The sequence below is a fragment of the Eubalaena glacialis genome, chromosome 4 (assembly GCF_028564815.1).
Source record: "Eubalaena glacialis isolate mEubGla1 chromosome 4, mEubGla1.1.hap2.+ XY, whole genome shotgun sequence".
Taxonomy (NCBI): domain Eukaryota; kingdom Metazoa; phylum Chordata; class Mammalia; order Artiodactyla; family Balaenidae; genus Eubalaena; species Eubalaena glacialis.
This window is the reverse complement of record NC_083719.1, coordinates 130,573,875-130,589,768: the sequence shown is the minus strand read 5'-3', so window position 1 is coordinate 130,589,768 and position 15,894 is coordinate 130,573,875. Positions and strand designations below refer to the sequence as shown.

General features: G+C 44.1%; 1 protein-coding gene across 4 annotated transcripts in view; it reads right to left on the bottom strand.

Annotated features, from left to right (window-relative positions):
* Positions 1-10,816, bottom strand: part of GRIA1 (glutamate ionotropic receptor AMPA type subunit 1) — a 308,685-nt gene extending 297,869 nt beyond the window's left edge. For all 4 annotated transcript variants that reach the window (XM_061188360.1, XM_061188359.1, XM_061188361.1 and 1 more), the window contains exons 1-2: positions 10,735-10,816; positions 7,619-7,756 (exon numbers count right to left, since the gene is read on the bottom strand). In XM_061188360.1, coding sequence (XP_061044343.1) covers positions 7,619-7,756; positions 10,735-10,816 — 220 coding nt within the window. The remainder of the gene's footprint in view (positions 1-7,618; positions 7,757-10,734) is intronic.
* Positions 10,817-15,894: the final 5,078 nt, after the last annotated feature.

Sequence of the window (15,894 nt, the reverse complement as noted above, 5' to 3'; positions counted from 1 at the left end):
GCAGAGAACCTCTCCATTATATCAGTTTTTTGTGCATGCCTATTTTCTCTGTAAGAACCTGAGCCCCTTAAGGGGAGAATCAATGACTAATGCATTTTATTTCCCCCAATTCCTAGTGTAATGCCTTGTAATGGCAAATGGATTTTATCTCGTGTATCAACTGCAACTCTGACCAATTTGTAGCCACTGCCTGGAATGTTCTGGTGAGAGGGAATTTAAGGCCATGTCTACATTCGGTGGAAAAGAATTCTGTAATCAATGAATGCTGTCTGCAAGGGTATGAGAGGGGGCCGTAATGGTACATATGCTCCATAGGGGGCAATAGTAAAAGTGCTTTGAAGGAACGCATGAACACATAAATGAATCTTAACTGTTTCCCAAATGTCCTATATGACTACTTTATCTTGAGCATCTAAAAGAATAGTAATCTCATCCGTCTCAGCAGAAGTCTTCAAACTAATCAGAGGAAGCAATGTTCACACTCTTCTGCATCAAAAAACTTATGATCATCAATATTATCGTAAGAACCAAGAGTCAAGCACAGACAATGTTGGGGCCTGTGTGTCTCAAAGTGAGGGCAGAGGTGAAGGTGGAGAAACCACAATCACACTGTAACATCAACCAGAGAAATGCAGACATCTGCCATGTAACCGGGAGCTCAGCATGGATGCAAGAGATAAAGTCTGAACTCTCCACCTTGCAAAAATAAATATATGCTATAGTGGTAGAGATGAGGGGAGGAGAAATATTGTGACTCTACCCACTCAAAAACCTTCCTCTCATGACACGCCCCAAATCTGCTCCACCCTTCAATACCTGCTCCAGTTCCACCTCCTGCAAGAAGTATTCCTTATCCACAGCCATCTGCCTCTGCCTTGGAAGTCTTAGCACTTAATCCTGAATCATGAACTTCACTTCTTTTGGCACTTCTTGTGTTGGGCTCTTTTCCTGCCGTTTCACTTTGTTTGTGTCCATAATGTTACTCTGTCTTAAAAGGGTGAAAACTCACTGAATTTTGGAGTTTGCAAAGCTGGCTTCACATATTAGTTTAGGCTCTTCTTCACTGGGAAATATGGAGAAGACACTTAATCATTCTCACTCTCAGTAGCATCATCTATAAAATGGAGATAATAACCTCTCAAGATTATTATAAAGTATAAATAAGACAACATGTGTGAAGTCTCTGGCATATGGTAGGTCTTCAGAATAATCCTTGTTTATCCTCCCAACAGTTTCATTGGTACATATAGATCAACTTTTTTTTTTTTTTTGGCTGTGCCACATGGCTTGCAGGATCTTAGTTTTCAGACCAGGGATTGAACCCGTGCCCCCTGCAGTGGAAGCATGGAGTCCTAACCACTGGACCTCTAGGGAATTCCCTAGACCAGTTTTTTGAGAGCAGGAGTTACATATCTTTTGTGGCCTCTACTGTTTATTGCAGGGTGAGGAATAGATATTATTAAAATAAAATAATAAAATGGCAGATGCTGAAGTATATAAATCAGGTGTGAGCACATTGGCCTACTTACAGGCCTGGCCAAGTAACATAATTTGTTATACTGGCCACATGTCTGATAAGGAGCAGTCAGGACTTTGGTAAACTAGAGAGATTATATCTTATACTTATATCGGTCAGCACTTCTCAGCTCTAGACAGTAGAAGCGGAGCAGGAATGTGGGGCCACAGTTGCCTGATGCCCTAAGTTTTTTCAAAGAAGCCAGAAATTTGGAATTTATCCCAAATTTTGAAAAGCATCATGCAGGTCAGGTGAAACAAGTCTCTGGACTGTTAGTTTGCAGTTCTGAAAATGATGAGGGATGCTCAGGCGAAAGCTAAGAGGCCATGTGTCTGTTGCCAGCACCTAACATCTTGTTAAACTGCCCTTGGGCTTCCTAAGTAGGTCCACAACAGAGGGAGACCCACTGGAAATAGGCACACTGCACTCGATCTGATTGTTATTTAAGCTCCCAGCATCTATGCTGTGTGACTCTCTGATTCCTGGAAACATTTGTTCATTTGTGTTAAGGGAATAGCCCTGTGCCAGGCGTTCTCAGCAACACCAAAAAACAGCTAAACATGGTCTTTCTGAACAGCAATTCACATTCTGGTGGTAGGGTTGACCTATAAACACACAACACAGGCAACATTGCAGAGCAAATCAACTGGGGCTTAAAAGCTCAATGCTTCCAGGAGCCAGGCAGGTGGAGAAAAGGAGAGAAATGGGCTGCTTGAGAGAGAAGCCATCCAGGTGGGATACTCCCATCCTAGCCAACTGGGGCTACGTAGACCCAGGGTCCAGTGTTGCCAAATGGTTTGAAATTTCAAAGAGAACTAAGATACCCAGATTCCGACGTGCAATTCAATGCTTCTTAAACACTGTGCTGAAAGTGGCTTGGGGATAGCCATTGGGTCACCCCTTCCGCAGTATTTGACAACTGGCAAATGAGAGGCCCAGCATGGAGTGACACAGGAGGTCAGAGCAAGGGAAGAACTAGGTAAAGCATTCTCTTTTCTTTTGCACACGCTGTTCCCTCTGCCTGGAACACACTTGACTCATTTCTTTCTGGCCCCCTCACCTTGACCTCCTAGAAAGCTTCCATTTATCAGTGAGACTCAAATCAACCACCACCCTCTGAGAGGCCAACCCCACTTTTCAAAGCATCTCTAACACTCCCTGCAAGTGACTGCTGTAACACTTACAACATTACATTTTTAACTTCTCTTTATAGGACGGTTGGTTTCACTAGGGATAAAGTCCTCCAGGGTGGGAACATGTCTTACTTTTGTCTATGTTTCTAGTGCTTAGCACCACGCCTGGGCTTGGTTAAGGGCTCAAAAAAATGCTTGCTAAAGGAATGCAAGGTTTTTAAAGAGTTTCTTCAAGTGGGATGCCCATATTAACTGCTGCCAAATCTCCCCAGGGCCAGCTCTTGAATATTCTGATTCAGGAAGTCTAGAGTCTGCCCCTGAGTCTTGCTTTAAGCAAGCTCCCTGGGTGAATTTTCTGTGCGCTGAAGTTTGAGGATCTCCAGGCTAAACTGTAACTCCCACAAGGAAAGAAGCTGTCTCTTCTTTGTCGGCCATTATATTCCTAGCACCTGGTACTGTGCTGGGCATACAGTGGAAATTCAGCATGTATTTGCTGAACAAATAAATGGATGACTAAATGAAAAGTAAGGATTAAGTTGCAACAGTGCTCCTCAGAAATCTAATAGGAACCCCAATTAGTATTTCATCTGTCCCTTTATTTATACTTACCATAAAGACACCAAGATAAGCTGAACAGCTAGTCAGTAACTACCATCTCTATGGACAGACTCTTCAATTCCTGCCCTTGTGGGCTTGGAAGTATACTCAGAGGAGATCCTAAAGCATTTGGGTTGCTGATTCAATGACTTTATCCCTTAATGATGGGGGAAAAGGAAAGAAGGAAAGATGGAATGCAAAGAAGACGCAGAACTCTCATCTTGGCTGGCGGTATTAGCGATACTGTCCCCTGCATTCCCTACCCTCTAAGGACCACTCTGCCTTTTTAATGTCCCCTGTTGCTAATACATCTAGCAGGAATAGTTCCTGTTACACTTCCTCTCCTTTCCCTTCTCCACCCTCTGGTGGAGGGATCATGAATAGCAAAATGTATAGGAAAAAAACAAATGACAGGAAAATGATGAAAAAATAAAGATTTGGTTATTTTCTGGAGGTAAGACTGGGAGAGTTAATTTAAGGTTAACTACTAGTCCAGATTTCAAAAAAGCACATGAAATTAAATCTCAATAAGATGCTTCCTTAGTTTTCAATAAATGATTAGTTAAGGCATCATACCTAAAACCTCTCTGCTCCCTTCGACATTTTTTTACTCAATCCAAATTGGGACAGATATCAGTTTTCCTAGACCAATGCATCACAGTGGACACAGCCCCAAAGGGTTCGCTAGTCTCAGATGAAAGTTAACAAAGAATCTTCCAGGCAGGCTGGAAATTACATTGCCACCAGAGCCACCCCAATTGCCCAGTACCCTCTCAGTTCTTGGACACACAGCAGAGTCCCCATTGGACTGTAAGCCATTTAAGAGCAAGGACCTTTTATCATCTCTGTTTTTCCAATGACCATATCAGTTCATAACATTGAAGAAACGTTTAAAGAATGACCAAATTCTTGCAGCTCTGTTTACGATAGCCAGGACATGGAAGCAACCTAAGTGTCCATCGACAGATGAATGGATAAAGAAGATGTGGCACATATATACAATGGAATATTACTCAGCCATAAAAAGAAATGAAATTGAGTTATTTGTAGTGAGGTGGAGGGGCCAAGAGTCTGTCATACAGAGTGAAGTAAGTCAGAAAGAGAAAAACAAATACCGTATGTTAACTCATATATATGGAATCTAAAAAAAAAAAAAAGTTGTCATGATGAACCTAGGGGTAGGACGGGAATAAAGACGCAGACCTACTAGAGAATGGACCTGAGGACACGGGGAGGAGGAAGGGTAAGCTGGGACAAAGTGAGAGAGTGGCATGGACATACATACACTACCAAATGTAAAACCAATAGCTAGTGGGAAGTAGCCGCATAGCACAGGGAGATCAGCTCAGTGCTTTGTGACCACCTAGAGGGGTGGGATAGGGAGGGTGGGAGGGAGGGAGACGCAAGAGGGAAGAGATATGGGGATATATGTATATGTATAACTGATTCACTTAGTTATAAAGCAGAAACTAACACACCATTGTAAAGCAGTTATACTCCAATAAAGATGTTTAAAAAAAAATAAATAAAGACAGGAACAGTTTGCGGGGGGGGGGGGGAAAGAATGACCAAATTCATAGAAAACTGTACACTGGTATATGGCAGGAATCAAGTTCAAGAACCCATATCCACTCACTTCCGGTTCATTAACCACAGTGGATGACATTGCCTGTATCACATTTCAATCCTCCCAATAAACGGCCAACAACCCTATTAGAGATCAAGTCTTAGGTTGTTAAGATAACGGTACAGAAATACCACCTTTTGCCTTAGAACATTTCCTCCAGTTTTTGTCTTTTATTATTTGGTCCTGTCAGTCAACATCTTGACACTCGAATAGCAGTTAACATCTCTTTCCACCAAGCTCTGTTGTAGACAGTTCTCAGCAGTATGAGTGAATACACATGCCAGCCATTTATTCTTCTAGATTCCCTAAGCAAATAATCCTTCTAGAGTAATGGATCCCTTTGAGAGGGTGACAAAAGCTATGGAGCCTCTACCCAGGGAATAAATTAAAATATGCACATGCATGCAATAGGTTATGCATAATCTCTGGTGGTTTTTAGATACATTGATGCCCACACCTAAATCCTCCCTTTAAAAATTCTCCTTTAAGCCATATTGAAAGAAATGGGAGGTTATCTAATAACCAAATACCTACTCAATATTATTTTAGCCTTCCAGGGAGATGGTTTCACAGAACTACAATTCAACAGTTAAACTTCAGCTCACTTTTAAGGGTAGTGAGTAACACAGTTGACAAGATTTTCAACCTCAGCATTACCAGAATGCAGAATTGCTGTTTTATTTATTCAGTGGGTCACTCCTGTGCAAAATCATGGCTACAATTTGAGCCATTATAAGGTTTTCTGCCTAGGTGCTTTATCAGGCCACTGCCTTATAAAACTCTGAAAATTCCCTTTTGTTTCTTGGGTAATCTCAGTGAAATTGATCAGGTTACCATGGGATCTATGTATCTATCGCAGCGCCCAGAAACATGTACCTTGGGGTCACAAGACCACCATTTACTTCTTGGGTGACCCTGGGCAAGTTATATAACCTGTTACAGGCTTAGTTTCCTCTTCTCTAAAAGGAAGATAATATAGAGCACTGCAGGGCTCCTGTGAGGATTAAACAAACTAACACATGAAAAGCAATTAGTGCGTTGCAGGGCCACAGTGGATGTTCAGTAAACGGTAATGAGTGTTACTATAATTGTCCATAAAATACTTATCATAGTTCTTGACACACAGTAAGTCCTCAGTAAATGGAATCTGACATAATTATAATTCTTTTTTTTATTGAAGTATAGTTGCTTTACAATGTTTCAGGAGTACAGCAAAGTGATTCAGTCATATATATATATATATATATATATATATATACACACACACACATATATATACATATATATATATTCTTTTTCAGATTTTTTTCCATTATAGGTTATTACATGATACTGAATATAGTTCCCTGTGCTATACAGTAGGTCCTTGTTGTTTATCCATTTTATATATAGCAGTGTGTATCTGTTAATCCCAAACTCCTAATTTATCCCCCTCCCCACTTTTCCCCTTTGGTAACAATAAGTTTGTTTTCCGTGTCTGTGAATCTGTTTCTGTTTTGTAAATAAGATCATTTGTATCATTTTTTTAGATTCCACATATGTGATATCATATGATATTTGTCTTTCTCTGATTTATTTCACTTAGTATGATAAGCTCTATGTCCATCCATCTCGTTGCAAATGGCATTATTTCATTGTTTTTTACGGCTGAGTAATTGGAATGATTATAATTCTTGCAATTTGCATATACATTATCTTATGAGTAGTCTTAGGGATAGGGAGAATGCTGAATTCTCAGTTTGAGTGTGTTCAATTCAAATCATTGAGAGCTCACCGGGAGGGGAATGTGGGAAAGCAATGAAGGAAATATGGTGCATGCCTTCTGCCATCCGCAGCTCAGCAGAAGCCACCAAGGCCACAGTGGCACCCAGAGCCTACAGTGCCAATTTAATCCACTTTCGAGTTGTTGTTGCCCATTCAGCTCACACTTCCATGCCATCAGTTCCTACTTGAGCTTAATCCCTGGAGGGAAAATGTCTCTACTGATTAAATTTTATGCTTTCACCTGTCTTAAAATGGCAATCATGCCACCACACAGGTTTCCTTTTCAGCCCTAGTTGTCAGAAAAACTCAGAATGGTGTTTGTTGCCCGCATTTTATAATGCATTCAGTTCAGATGGCAGAAATTGGCCTCTCCTTTCTCCTTCTTGGGGTCACCTCTGTTCTGTTTTGTGCTCAAAGGCCATCCTAAAAACTGTGTAAGCCATCCGTCACTTCAAAGTATTTTGGAAATAATCAAGGCATAAACTTTTTAAAATAATTATTGGTCATTTCTAAAAATGGGAAACCAAATAGACACCTTCTCAGGTATCCTTCCTTATCAAGCTATAGCGACGTTTTCTCCTTTTAACTGTACACAGGAAAGGCGTAAGCACTTTAAACCACATTCTCCAAGTCAGAACCTTTTATTCTACATCTCTCAGAAGTTTCCTAAGTGTGAACTCTCAACAGAACCAGAAAACCTCTGCGAGGTAGGGGAGATGCAGTCAACCCCAGTCCTCATCGTGCTGGCATTGAAAGTTATCTGGCAGTGAAAAAGCAAACCCATTCTATGAAACGCTGCAGGATCTAACATACCAACTGATGGAATCACTCAAAAGGCCCTGGAAATTTTTCTTGTCGGGCTTTCTCTTACGAATACGGATGACACCTCGTCATTTTTTGCAACATCGCCACCTACGTACAGGCCCTCCCTTCATTGGTCGATCGCAGAAAGAAATCTCAGAAATAGAAGCAATTACTTACATCTATAGGTCATCTCAAAGCTGTCACTGATGTTCACAATATCAATCTGGGGGAGCAGCTTTGGGGGCTCTGTGAGTTGCGACAAAGCAAATCTAAAAGCGGCATGTTCCTGTGACTGCTGATTTGGAAATAATCCCCCTGTGAGGAGAGAAAATGCAACATGGTATCTGGGCTAGAGACCAGTTTGATTCCTCAACAGCCCACCCCAGATGGGCCCTTTTCTTCTCCCCAGTCCATATTCACTAGGTGTTGCCTTTAGTAGTGAGGATCAGAATTCACATAGACTCAACTGCAACCTGAGGCTTCAACTTCCACAGATGAGCTTTTATGTGACAAGGACTCTAACATCTGTCACTGCCCAAATATTTGATTGTTCACCCCTCAACTCAGTTCAGGTCAGAGAAAACAGGAGCATTGTGGAGTTTTTCTTCCTTCTTTCTCGTGCAAGCCTCTTAGACAGCCTATGCTCTTGCATGTACTTAAACCCTAGCAGTGCCTAATTTTTCCTGTATCGGACCCATTTCTCATCACAGAGCCTTACAGGAAGTAGTGCTAATACATGTTACAGAGTAAACTCTAGCTCTGGGAGCCTATGAGCTTCTCCAGCACTATAACCGTTTGCTTTGACTTTGACCCTTGTAGTCTTTGACCTAGCAAGACCTGTATGACAATCCTCTAAGGTTTATTCAGTTCCTCTGAAAACTGATTTTCTGCAAACAGTGTTTTGCTGCTTCTTTCACCACTCATGATTCCAGGAATGACTTGTTACATAAGGGATTGCCATCGTGTGTATTTGCCTGGGAGAACCTTGGGCTTCAAAGCTCAGGGGGCTTAAGGATGTCCACAGGATGCAAACATTCTATTCTAGTAAAAAGCAGAACAAAGGGGCCTGGCGGGGCTCCTGTTCCAAGAAACAAGAGTACACACCTTACCTTTGTATTTACTGTGGACACGTAAATAAATTAAAATACATTTCTGTGAAGTAAAGTCAGCAGTTTCCAGAGACTGAACTATAATGAATGTTTACATAGAAGTTTATCTCAGATTCCTTAGGAATCCCAATCCCAATGTGATACACTTCTAACTTCTTATACAGTAGATACGTGTTTGTTTTTAACAACCAGTGAACGAATTGTAAGGCTTTTGTTAGAGGCAGTACAAGTAGAATCAAGTACTATCTGGTGGCAGTGATATTTTCAGGATGTGTTCTACAATTTAACGTTTCAACCTTTTATGTGAAAACAAAAACAATGGTTCAATCAGTTGAACAAGCAAGTTGGGGCAAAATATGATGAAAAATCTGCAGATATACATAAGCAAGCATCTCTACGTATACACAAAACACCCTGTGCATTTATATATCCACAGCAATATACAAAAATACACTTGGAGAAAGCAAGTCCTCATATCTTAAGTATTTCCAATCAGCAAAGTATGGGCAATACATAAGCACCAACGTAAAGAAGAGCCACACGTAAGAACAAGTGATTTATACATGGTCATATGCCTCCATTTTAAAGGACAAAAACAAAAAAATTCTTCTTGATTCTGATGCTCCCCCCTCCCCCCCAGATGACCACACCCCAAACACTTCCCTGGCTTCCTCCTCCCCTGCAATGAATGAAAGAGAGCGGGTGGGGGTGGGGAGGTAGGTGGCTATAGGCTGGGCTGCAAGAGAAGCGTCTCCAGAGGCAGGAAGTTTTGTTTTGCGTCTAAGGCACTAACACACATATACAGACACACTTCAGAATGTAGCTTAACAGGTGTCAGGAAACAAAGCAAGTTACTCCATGGCTGTTCTAGCCACCCTCAGAGCCAGCACACTGGAGAGGCCAAAAGAGACTGATACTGCATCACATATGTGCCCAACAAAAGACCACCTGCACCACATCGCCCCACAAACACACGCACACAAGAGACACAAACTCCTAGGAACGGGAACTTTCCCTAGTGGAGCAATGTCCGTGTCAGGGGAGAGAAATCAGAGCCCAGACCCACCAAGATGCCTCCAAGCAAAGCAGCTTGCTGGATTCCGGGACATAAACAGCCCTGAGATGCTGGTCATACTGAATCCCTGAGCCCTTGTGGACACACGTTGTTATTGGTGTTATTGCTTCTGTTTGTTTCGCTTTCACCCGTTGTTATTAGGAGGAGCAATAGCTATCGGCTGCCCCATAAATACAGGGAGGGTGAGGGTCCTTTGAGGAGCGTGACAACCAGGAAGGGGAAATGGGGAACAAAAAAGCATGCAGCGTGTTGAAACCTGCCTCCAAGTTGAGAGGCTGGAGCTCAGTGATGGGGAAAGCTAAGAGGAGGGGAGAGGAACATGTGGATGTGTGTGTTTGTGTGTGTGTAAAAGGTAGACCGTATCTGTGGATGGAGAAATCTAAGAGGAGTGGGCGATTAAAGGAGTAGGAAAAAAGGCAGGCTAGGAAGTTCCAGAATCGGAGGAGTGGGGACCACCAGCCCAGCATGGCAGACAGCAGACAGAAGGCAGCTAGAAGAGTCCAGAGCAGGAGAGAGAGCCCCCTTCACCTAGAGTGGGGGGCCTTTTTAGCATTATTTTAGTGGCTGCAATAAACCCAGCATCCTTCACTCCTTCTTTTAGAGGGTCTCTTTCCCCTCCCCCAGGTGAGAAATCACCGCCTCACTCAAATATATATGTGCATATTTAATCCATAATCACACACACCACACATATTTATATAAACAGGTGAAATCGGGCACCGTCTACCAAGCCACAGAGTTAACTCCTTAAACACCCCTTTCCTTGTTACAGCCTGATTTTTTTTCCTCCAAAGCAGTGGTTCCTCCATTTCACATGCTCATGCCTAGAGTGTGAGTGGTGTGTGAGGACCTGTGTCTGCCTGTGTGTGTGTGTGTGTGTGTGTGTGTGTGTGAGCACACTTCCCTTCTCTGCCCCGCATCCCATCCAGAGAAGACCCCTCCCCATGCCAGCGGTCCAAGTCTTCACATCACCGGACGGCTTTGCATAGATAGCCAAGCACGACAGCCCGTAGTGGGGCTGGGGGGGAGGGGACACAGACCCCCTCCCCCCCCCAAAAAAAACTGGCCAGACCCAGAAAGTCCCTCCCGAGGCTGCCCCTCTCACTCACCGATCTGGATATTGTTGGGGAAATTGGCACCTACTACCGCGCCTAGGAAACCGGTGCAGAAGAAGGCAAAAATGTGCTGCATATTCCTTTTTGCATTGGCGAAAAAGAAGCCCAGGTCCAATCATAGATTTGGTGTTTCCCCCCTTCCCTTTATTCCTCTCTCTTCTGCCTGTTCTTTTCCTCCTGCCGTTCCTTCCTTCCTCGCTTGCTTCCTGCCTGCCTTCTGCGAGGTTTGTCTGTTTCCCTTGGAATCCGAGCGCTTAAACTGCAGCGTTAACACCAACTGACAGCCAGATTAACTGAGCACGGAAAAGAGAAGCCTGTCCTCCTGCGAGCTGAGCGCTGCTCCCCCTCTCCCTCTCCTCTGCTCTCCTCTCCTCGCAGCCTGCCTCTCTCTCCCTCCCTTGCTCTCTCGCTCTCCCCCTCACGCTCTCACAGGCAGCCAGCTCTACGCCAGTACCCACCAGCGAGCCAGTTCCCGAGGCTCCCCAGCTGACCTCCTCTCCCCATCACCCCCTGCCTCCTCATCCTCACCTTAGTCTCCTTGCTGGGTGTGCCGATGGCTGGCTGGGTGGGCGGGTGAGGGGGTGTGATACCTGGAGCTTGCTTGCCCGAAAGGGACAGCCCTGCGGTCCCCTTCGCCCTCCCCCGCCTTCCTCAGCTCTCTCTGCCCCCGCTCCCCCAGCCCCCAGCCTGGCAGATGCGACTGGGAATGTGGGTTCAGCTGCAAGTCAGTAGGTGGCAGGGGGTCCCCACAGTAGTCCTCCATCCACCCGTTGCTTGATCTAGGTCACTTTTTCTGGGAGCGCAAGGTCTGTGCTGGATATATCTCCTGCACTCCACTGGCCCAATTATTCCTACAACTAATTCCTGAGGGAAGACCCTAGAAATCCCTCCTAGGAGCTTTAAAGGAAAAAAGCTACCCACCTCCCACATTGGGAGGAATGACAGAAAGACAGACCCAAGGCTCTGGAAGGCAGGTGCCTTGACTTGGACATTTGGTGGTCCCTGCTGCCTTTACAAGCGGAATTGGTGGTCTCTTCAATCCTGTGCATTTAAAATGAGCCCCCTTCCCCCTTCCCCTGCATTCCAGAGGAATCTATAGCATCAGAATCGTGTGGGTGTACAATAAAGGCTAAGGATACTTACACAGAGCAATTACTGAGTCATTTTGCAGGGATTCTAGTGAGAGGATCCAGGCTTCTTTCAGGGATCTCTGGATTCTGGTCCTGTCTAGAGTAAACTGGAACTCCATAGACCTTCCTGGACAGGGGCTTCTGCTGAAACAACCTGTAAAGAGGACAGCTGTGTTCAGGGAAATTGTGTGGGTTGCAAAGCAGCAGTCCGAGCAGTCACAGAACTTTACAGTTTCTGAAGAAGCTTCACAGGGTTACCTCGCTGTCTCCTCATACCAGCCCTGGGAAGTGGCCCTGACTCTTATTTTACAGATGAAAAAAAACCAAGGCTCCAGGGATTAAATCATAAAGACAGAGATCTGATAAGATGGAGTCTGGACCTTCAGGACCAGCATACAGTTCGACCTATGAACTTGAATGCTCTGGAAATTACCAGTTGGCCCACTGCCCTGGTCAGAACTCCCATCCAAAAGATGAAAATCCAAGAAAAGGAAAGTCCATTTTTCCTCAGTTAGAACAGGAGAGAATAGACTTTGGACCTGATTTTGCTTTGCCACTTGACTAGGCCATTTTATCAAAAACTCCTCTCTTCCCTCACCAAGATTACATAATCACATACACACACAGGACAGCTACAAGTGCTGAGATTTGCAAGAAATATCTGACTGTTCCATGGAGCCCCTAAACTAGGAACAACTTGGAGGTCAGATGCTTTATGATTTCCTCTGCACTTTCACATATATTAATTAGCTCAAGTGATTTTACAGCTAACGTTTATTCTTTCCCACGGGCCAGGTGCTATACTAAGCAGTGTTGCATGCATCATTTACTTGTGCAATAATGCCTGTGGCAGGGAATCTAATCCCCATTTTATAGATAAAGAGACTGAGGCCTAATCATTTACCCCTGTTTCACTGCTAACAGGGAAGAGATTGGGGATTTGAACACAGGAACCTCTACCATCAGGTCCAAGCTATTAACCCTTAGGCTCTAATAGCAGGAAGGACTGGGCAGGGACGTAGAGGCAGTGTCAGTATCAGCTTGGGAAGGTGTGAGAACAGCCTTTAAGGTCCCTGCCAACACGACAGGTCTGTGATACAATGATTCCATCTTAAAATTTCTCCATTTGCATTTTTTGTCTCTTACTATTTTGAATGGTACCTGGGGATCTTTTAAGTTCTCTGAGCTTTGTGCCTGGTAATAGTAATAATTAGGCTGTCACTGAAAGCTTCACACTTCTGTCACCTTTCAGAGCAAGATCTCAAAGCCCTTTACAAGGATTAATTAGCAAAACCTCAACGCCTACTTGTAATGGGTAAGATTTGCTTTGCTTACTTTGGGGCAGAGGGACTTAAAGGAGTCAAAATGATGCATTTTTGATGATCATTATAAATCCTATAGTCAAATGGATTTTCCTAAAATATAGCTCTAACTATGTCATTGCCCTGCTCAAATATGGTCAGTGGCTCTCCTTGGCCTATTAAATACATAATTATTCAACCATCAAGTAAACCTGGGGCTTACATATATCAAGCTTGGGCATCTAGGTCAAATACATTTAGGGTCAACTGTTTATCCTATTTCTATTCAAATGTTGGTAGAGAACCTACTCTGTATCCAACAGGGAGTCAGGTGCAGGGGTTATGGAAGGCAATCAGACACAGTCTCTGCCTCAAGCCAGGTGAACGTGGTGGAAGAGGAATACAGAGGAACCCAGCCAAATGTCATCCAAGGCGGCCCACAACACGTGCTCTAATAGAGATGTAAGCTCGACACTGGGGAGCAAAAGAGGACGCTACCAATATGTCTGTCTGTGGGGAACCAGCAGGGCTTCAGAAGAGTTGAGCTGGGAAGGAGGAAAGGACAGGCAGAAAGTGCGGCCTGAGGGAAGACATCAAACCAAGGGGAGAGCACCTGCAGGGGCAGAAGGCGGGTGAGGACGCCATACGCTCCATGAGCCTGGAGCCAGTGGTACAGACTGGGAAGAGAGGGCAGGGAAATACGAAACCTCGAAAAGGGCAGGGTCAGGATTTGGAAGCCACTGAATTCCTGGCAGGCAATAGGGAGCCGTGGGACGTTTTTAGCGTGAAGGTTATATGACCAGGAATGCATGTGAAGACAAAGAGACTGACCACTGGTGGAAGGTGCTTTTCTTATGTCTCAGCCTCAGAGGTTGGGACTGTGTATCATACATTCCCTAAGTAGCGTATTCTGATGTCATCCTTCATTAGTTTTTTCATACTTTCCCTCCCTACAGCTCCCAATCCTATTTGCCATCTCCAATATCAGTCTGGAAAGACTTGACTGTTCATAGTCTGTTGTGATTGATGGCAACCCAACTCTACAGATACATGTTAAACTGTGATTGACACAGCATTTGTACATCTTACATCTCATTTCATTCTCCCAACAACCGTGCAAGGACAGGAATTAGAACCTATTTTTACAGATGAAATAAGGCTCAGAGTGGCTAGATGGTTACCTTAAGACAGTAGTTATCAGCTGGCAGGGATTTTTCTCCCCCAGGGGATATTTGACAATCTCTAGAGACATTTTTTGGTTCTCACAACTGGGGAGGTGTGATTGGCATCTGGTGGGTAGAGGCCAGGGATACTGCTGAATATCCTACGACACACAGGATCTGCAAAGAATTATCTGGTCCAAAATACCAGTAGTGCTGAGGTTGAAACACCTTTCTTAAGGGCACATAGCAGCTAGCACACCAGGGACTAGACACCAGCACCGCATTCTGGTCTCCCTCTCCATTATATGACATTGAAGAAAACTGAGATTCATCTTCTTTCAAGACTTTTCACATTTTAAAATGGAATATCTGGAGATGGGTGTCCCGTAAAGTCCAAATGGACCAGTATCTCATGGAGGGACTCCAGGAGTTTGACAGGCCAGTGGAAAAGCTCTCCTAATGTAGCTCAAATTGTGCCCCAGAGATAGCATGGCACCCAATCCCCAAACCAATTATGACCTATCCTGGTTCATGTCTTCCACATACTATAAGTTCCACCACCATGTAGCCAAAATAGCCTCAGATTTATTTATTTGGCTTTGGCCTTACACAAATCAAGGAGAATGGTGTTGGGCAGGGGTTTCACATTCAAATGCCTCCTTGGGCCAAGCAGGGAGATGAATGAAGTGAGCCTCAGAGTTGGGGAGAAGGCAGTGGGGACAGAGAGAGCTAGAGCCTATACGCCCTGTGCAAGGGTGGTTGCAGGGCTCTAAGGCAGCTGATTGTTGCCATAAGGAAATGTAGGCCCAGGGTGGCCAGATCTGATTTTTTTTTCTTTCAAAAGAGAACAGAAATATGGATTTTGTGTGTGGGTTTTTTTTTTTTTAATATATATATTAAGTATAACAACTGCTTTGGGCAGAAGGAAAAAAAAGGCAGAGGGAAGTGTCTCTGGGCTTGATCTGGCCCACAGGCTACCGAGTGCCAGTTCTAGCTCAGTGGAAGGTAACCACCAGCCCCAGTGTCAACTTGGGGACAAGTCCATTTTGTCTCTGGGCCTCTGTTTGCTCATCTGTAAAATGACAAGGGTACCTTAGGTGATGGCTAAAGACTGTTCTGGCTGTGACACCCTGCGGGTGCATTTGACAGCAGAGACCCATGGAGGAAGAAAACCTCCCTGGCCTCACATCTCCATCTGGAAAACATGCGGGTTGTACCAAGGTCTCTTCTGGCTTGAATGTTTTGGGCTTCTAGTGTGAAACAATTCAAGGGTGGGGGAAGCCATCAGAATTATGATCTGAGAACACATCGCTGACAGCTAACAGACTGGGTAAATGCAATCAGAGAGAGGGTGACTCGGTGGCTTTCGAAAGGCCCCGTTTTAAAAGATGTAGAAAAAGCTAATAATGATAATATTTTTCATGTTTTTAGCACAATTCCTACAGAGGGTTTTCAAAATACTCCACAGACTGTGTGTGGCAGGAGCACCACCTCAAAGAATGTAATCACCCCCCCCCGGAGCTCTGCCAGGTTTAACAGCATTTTCTATCTTTTTTTTTT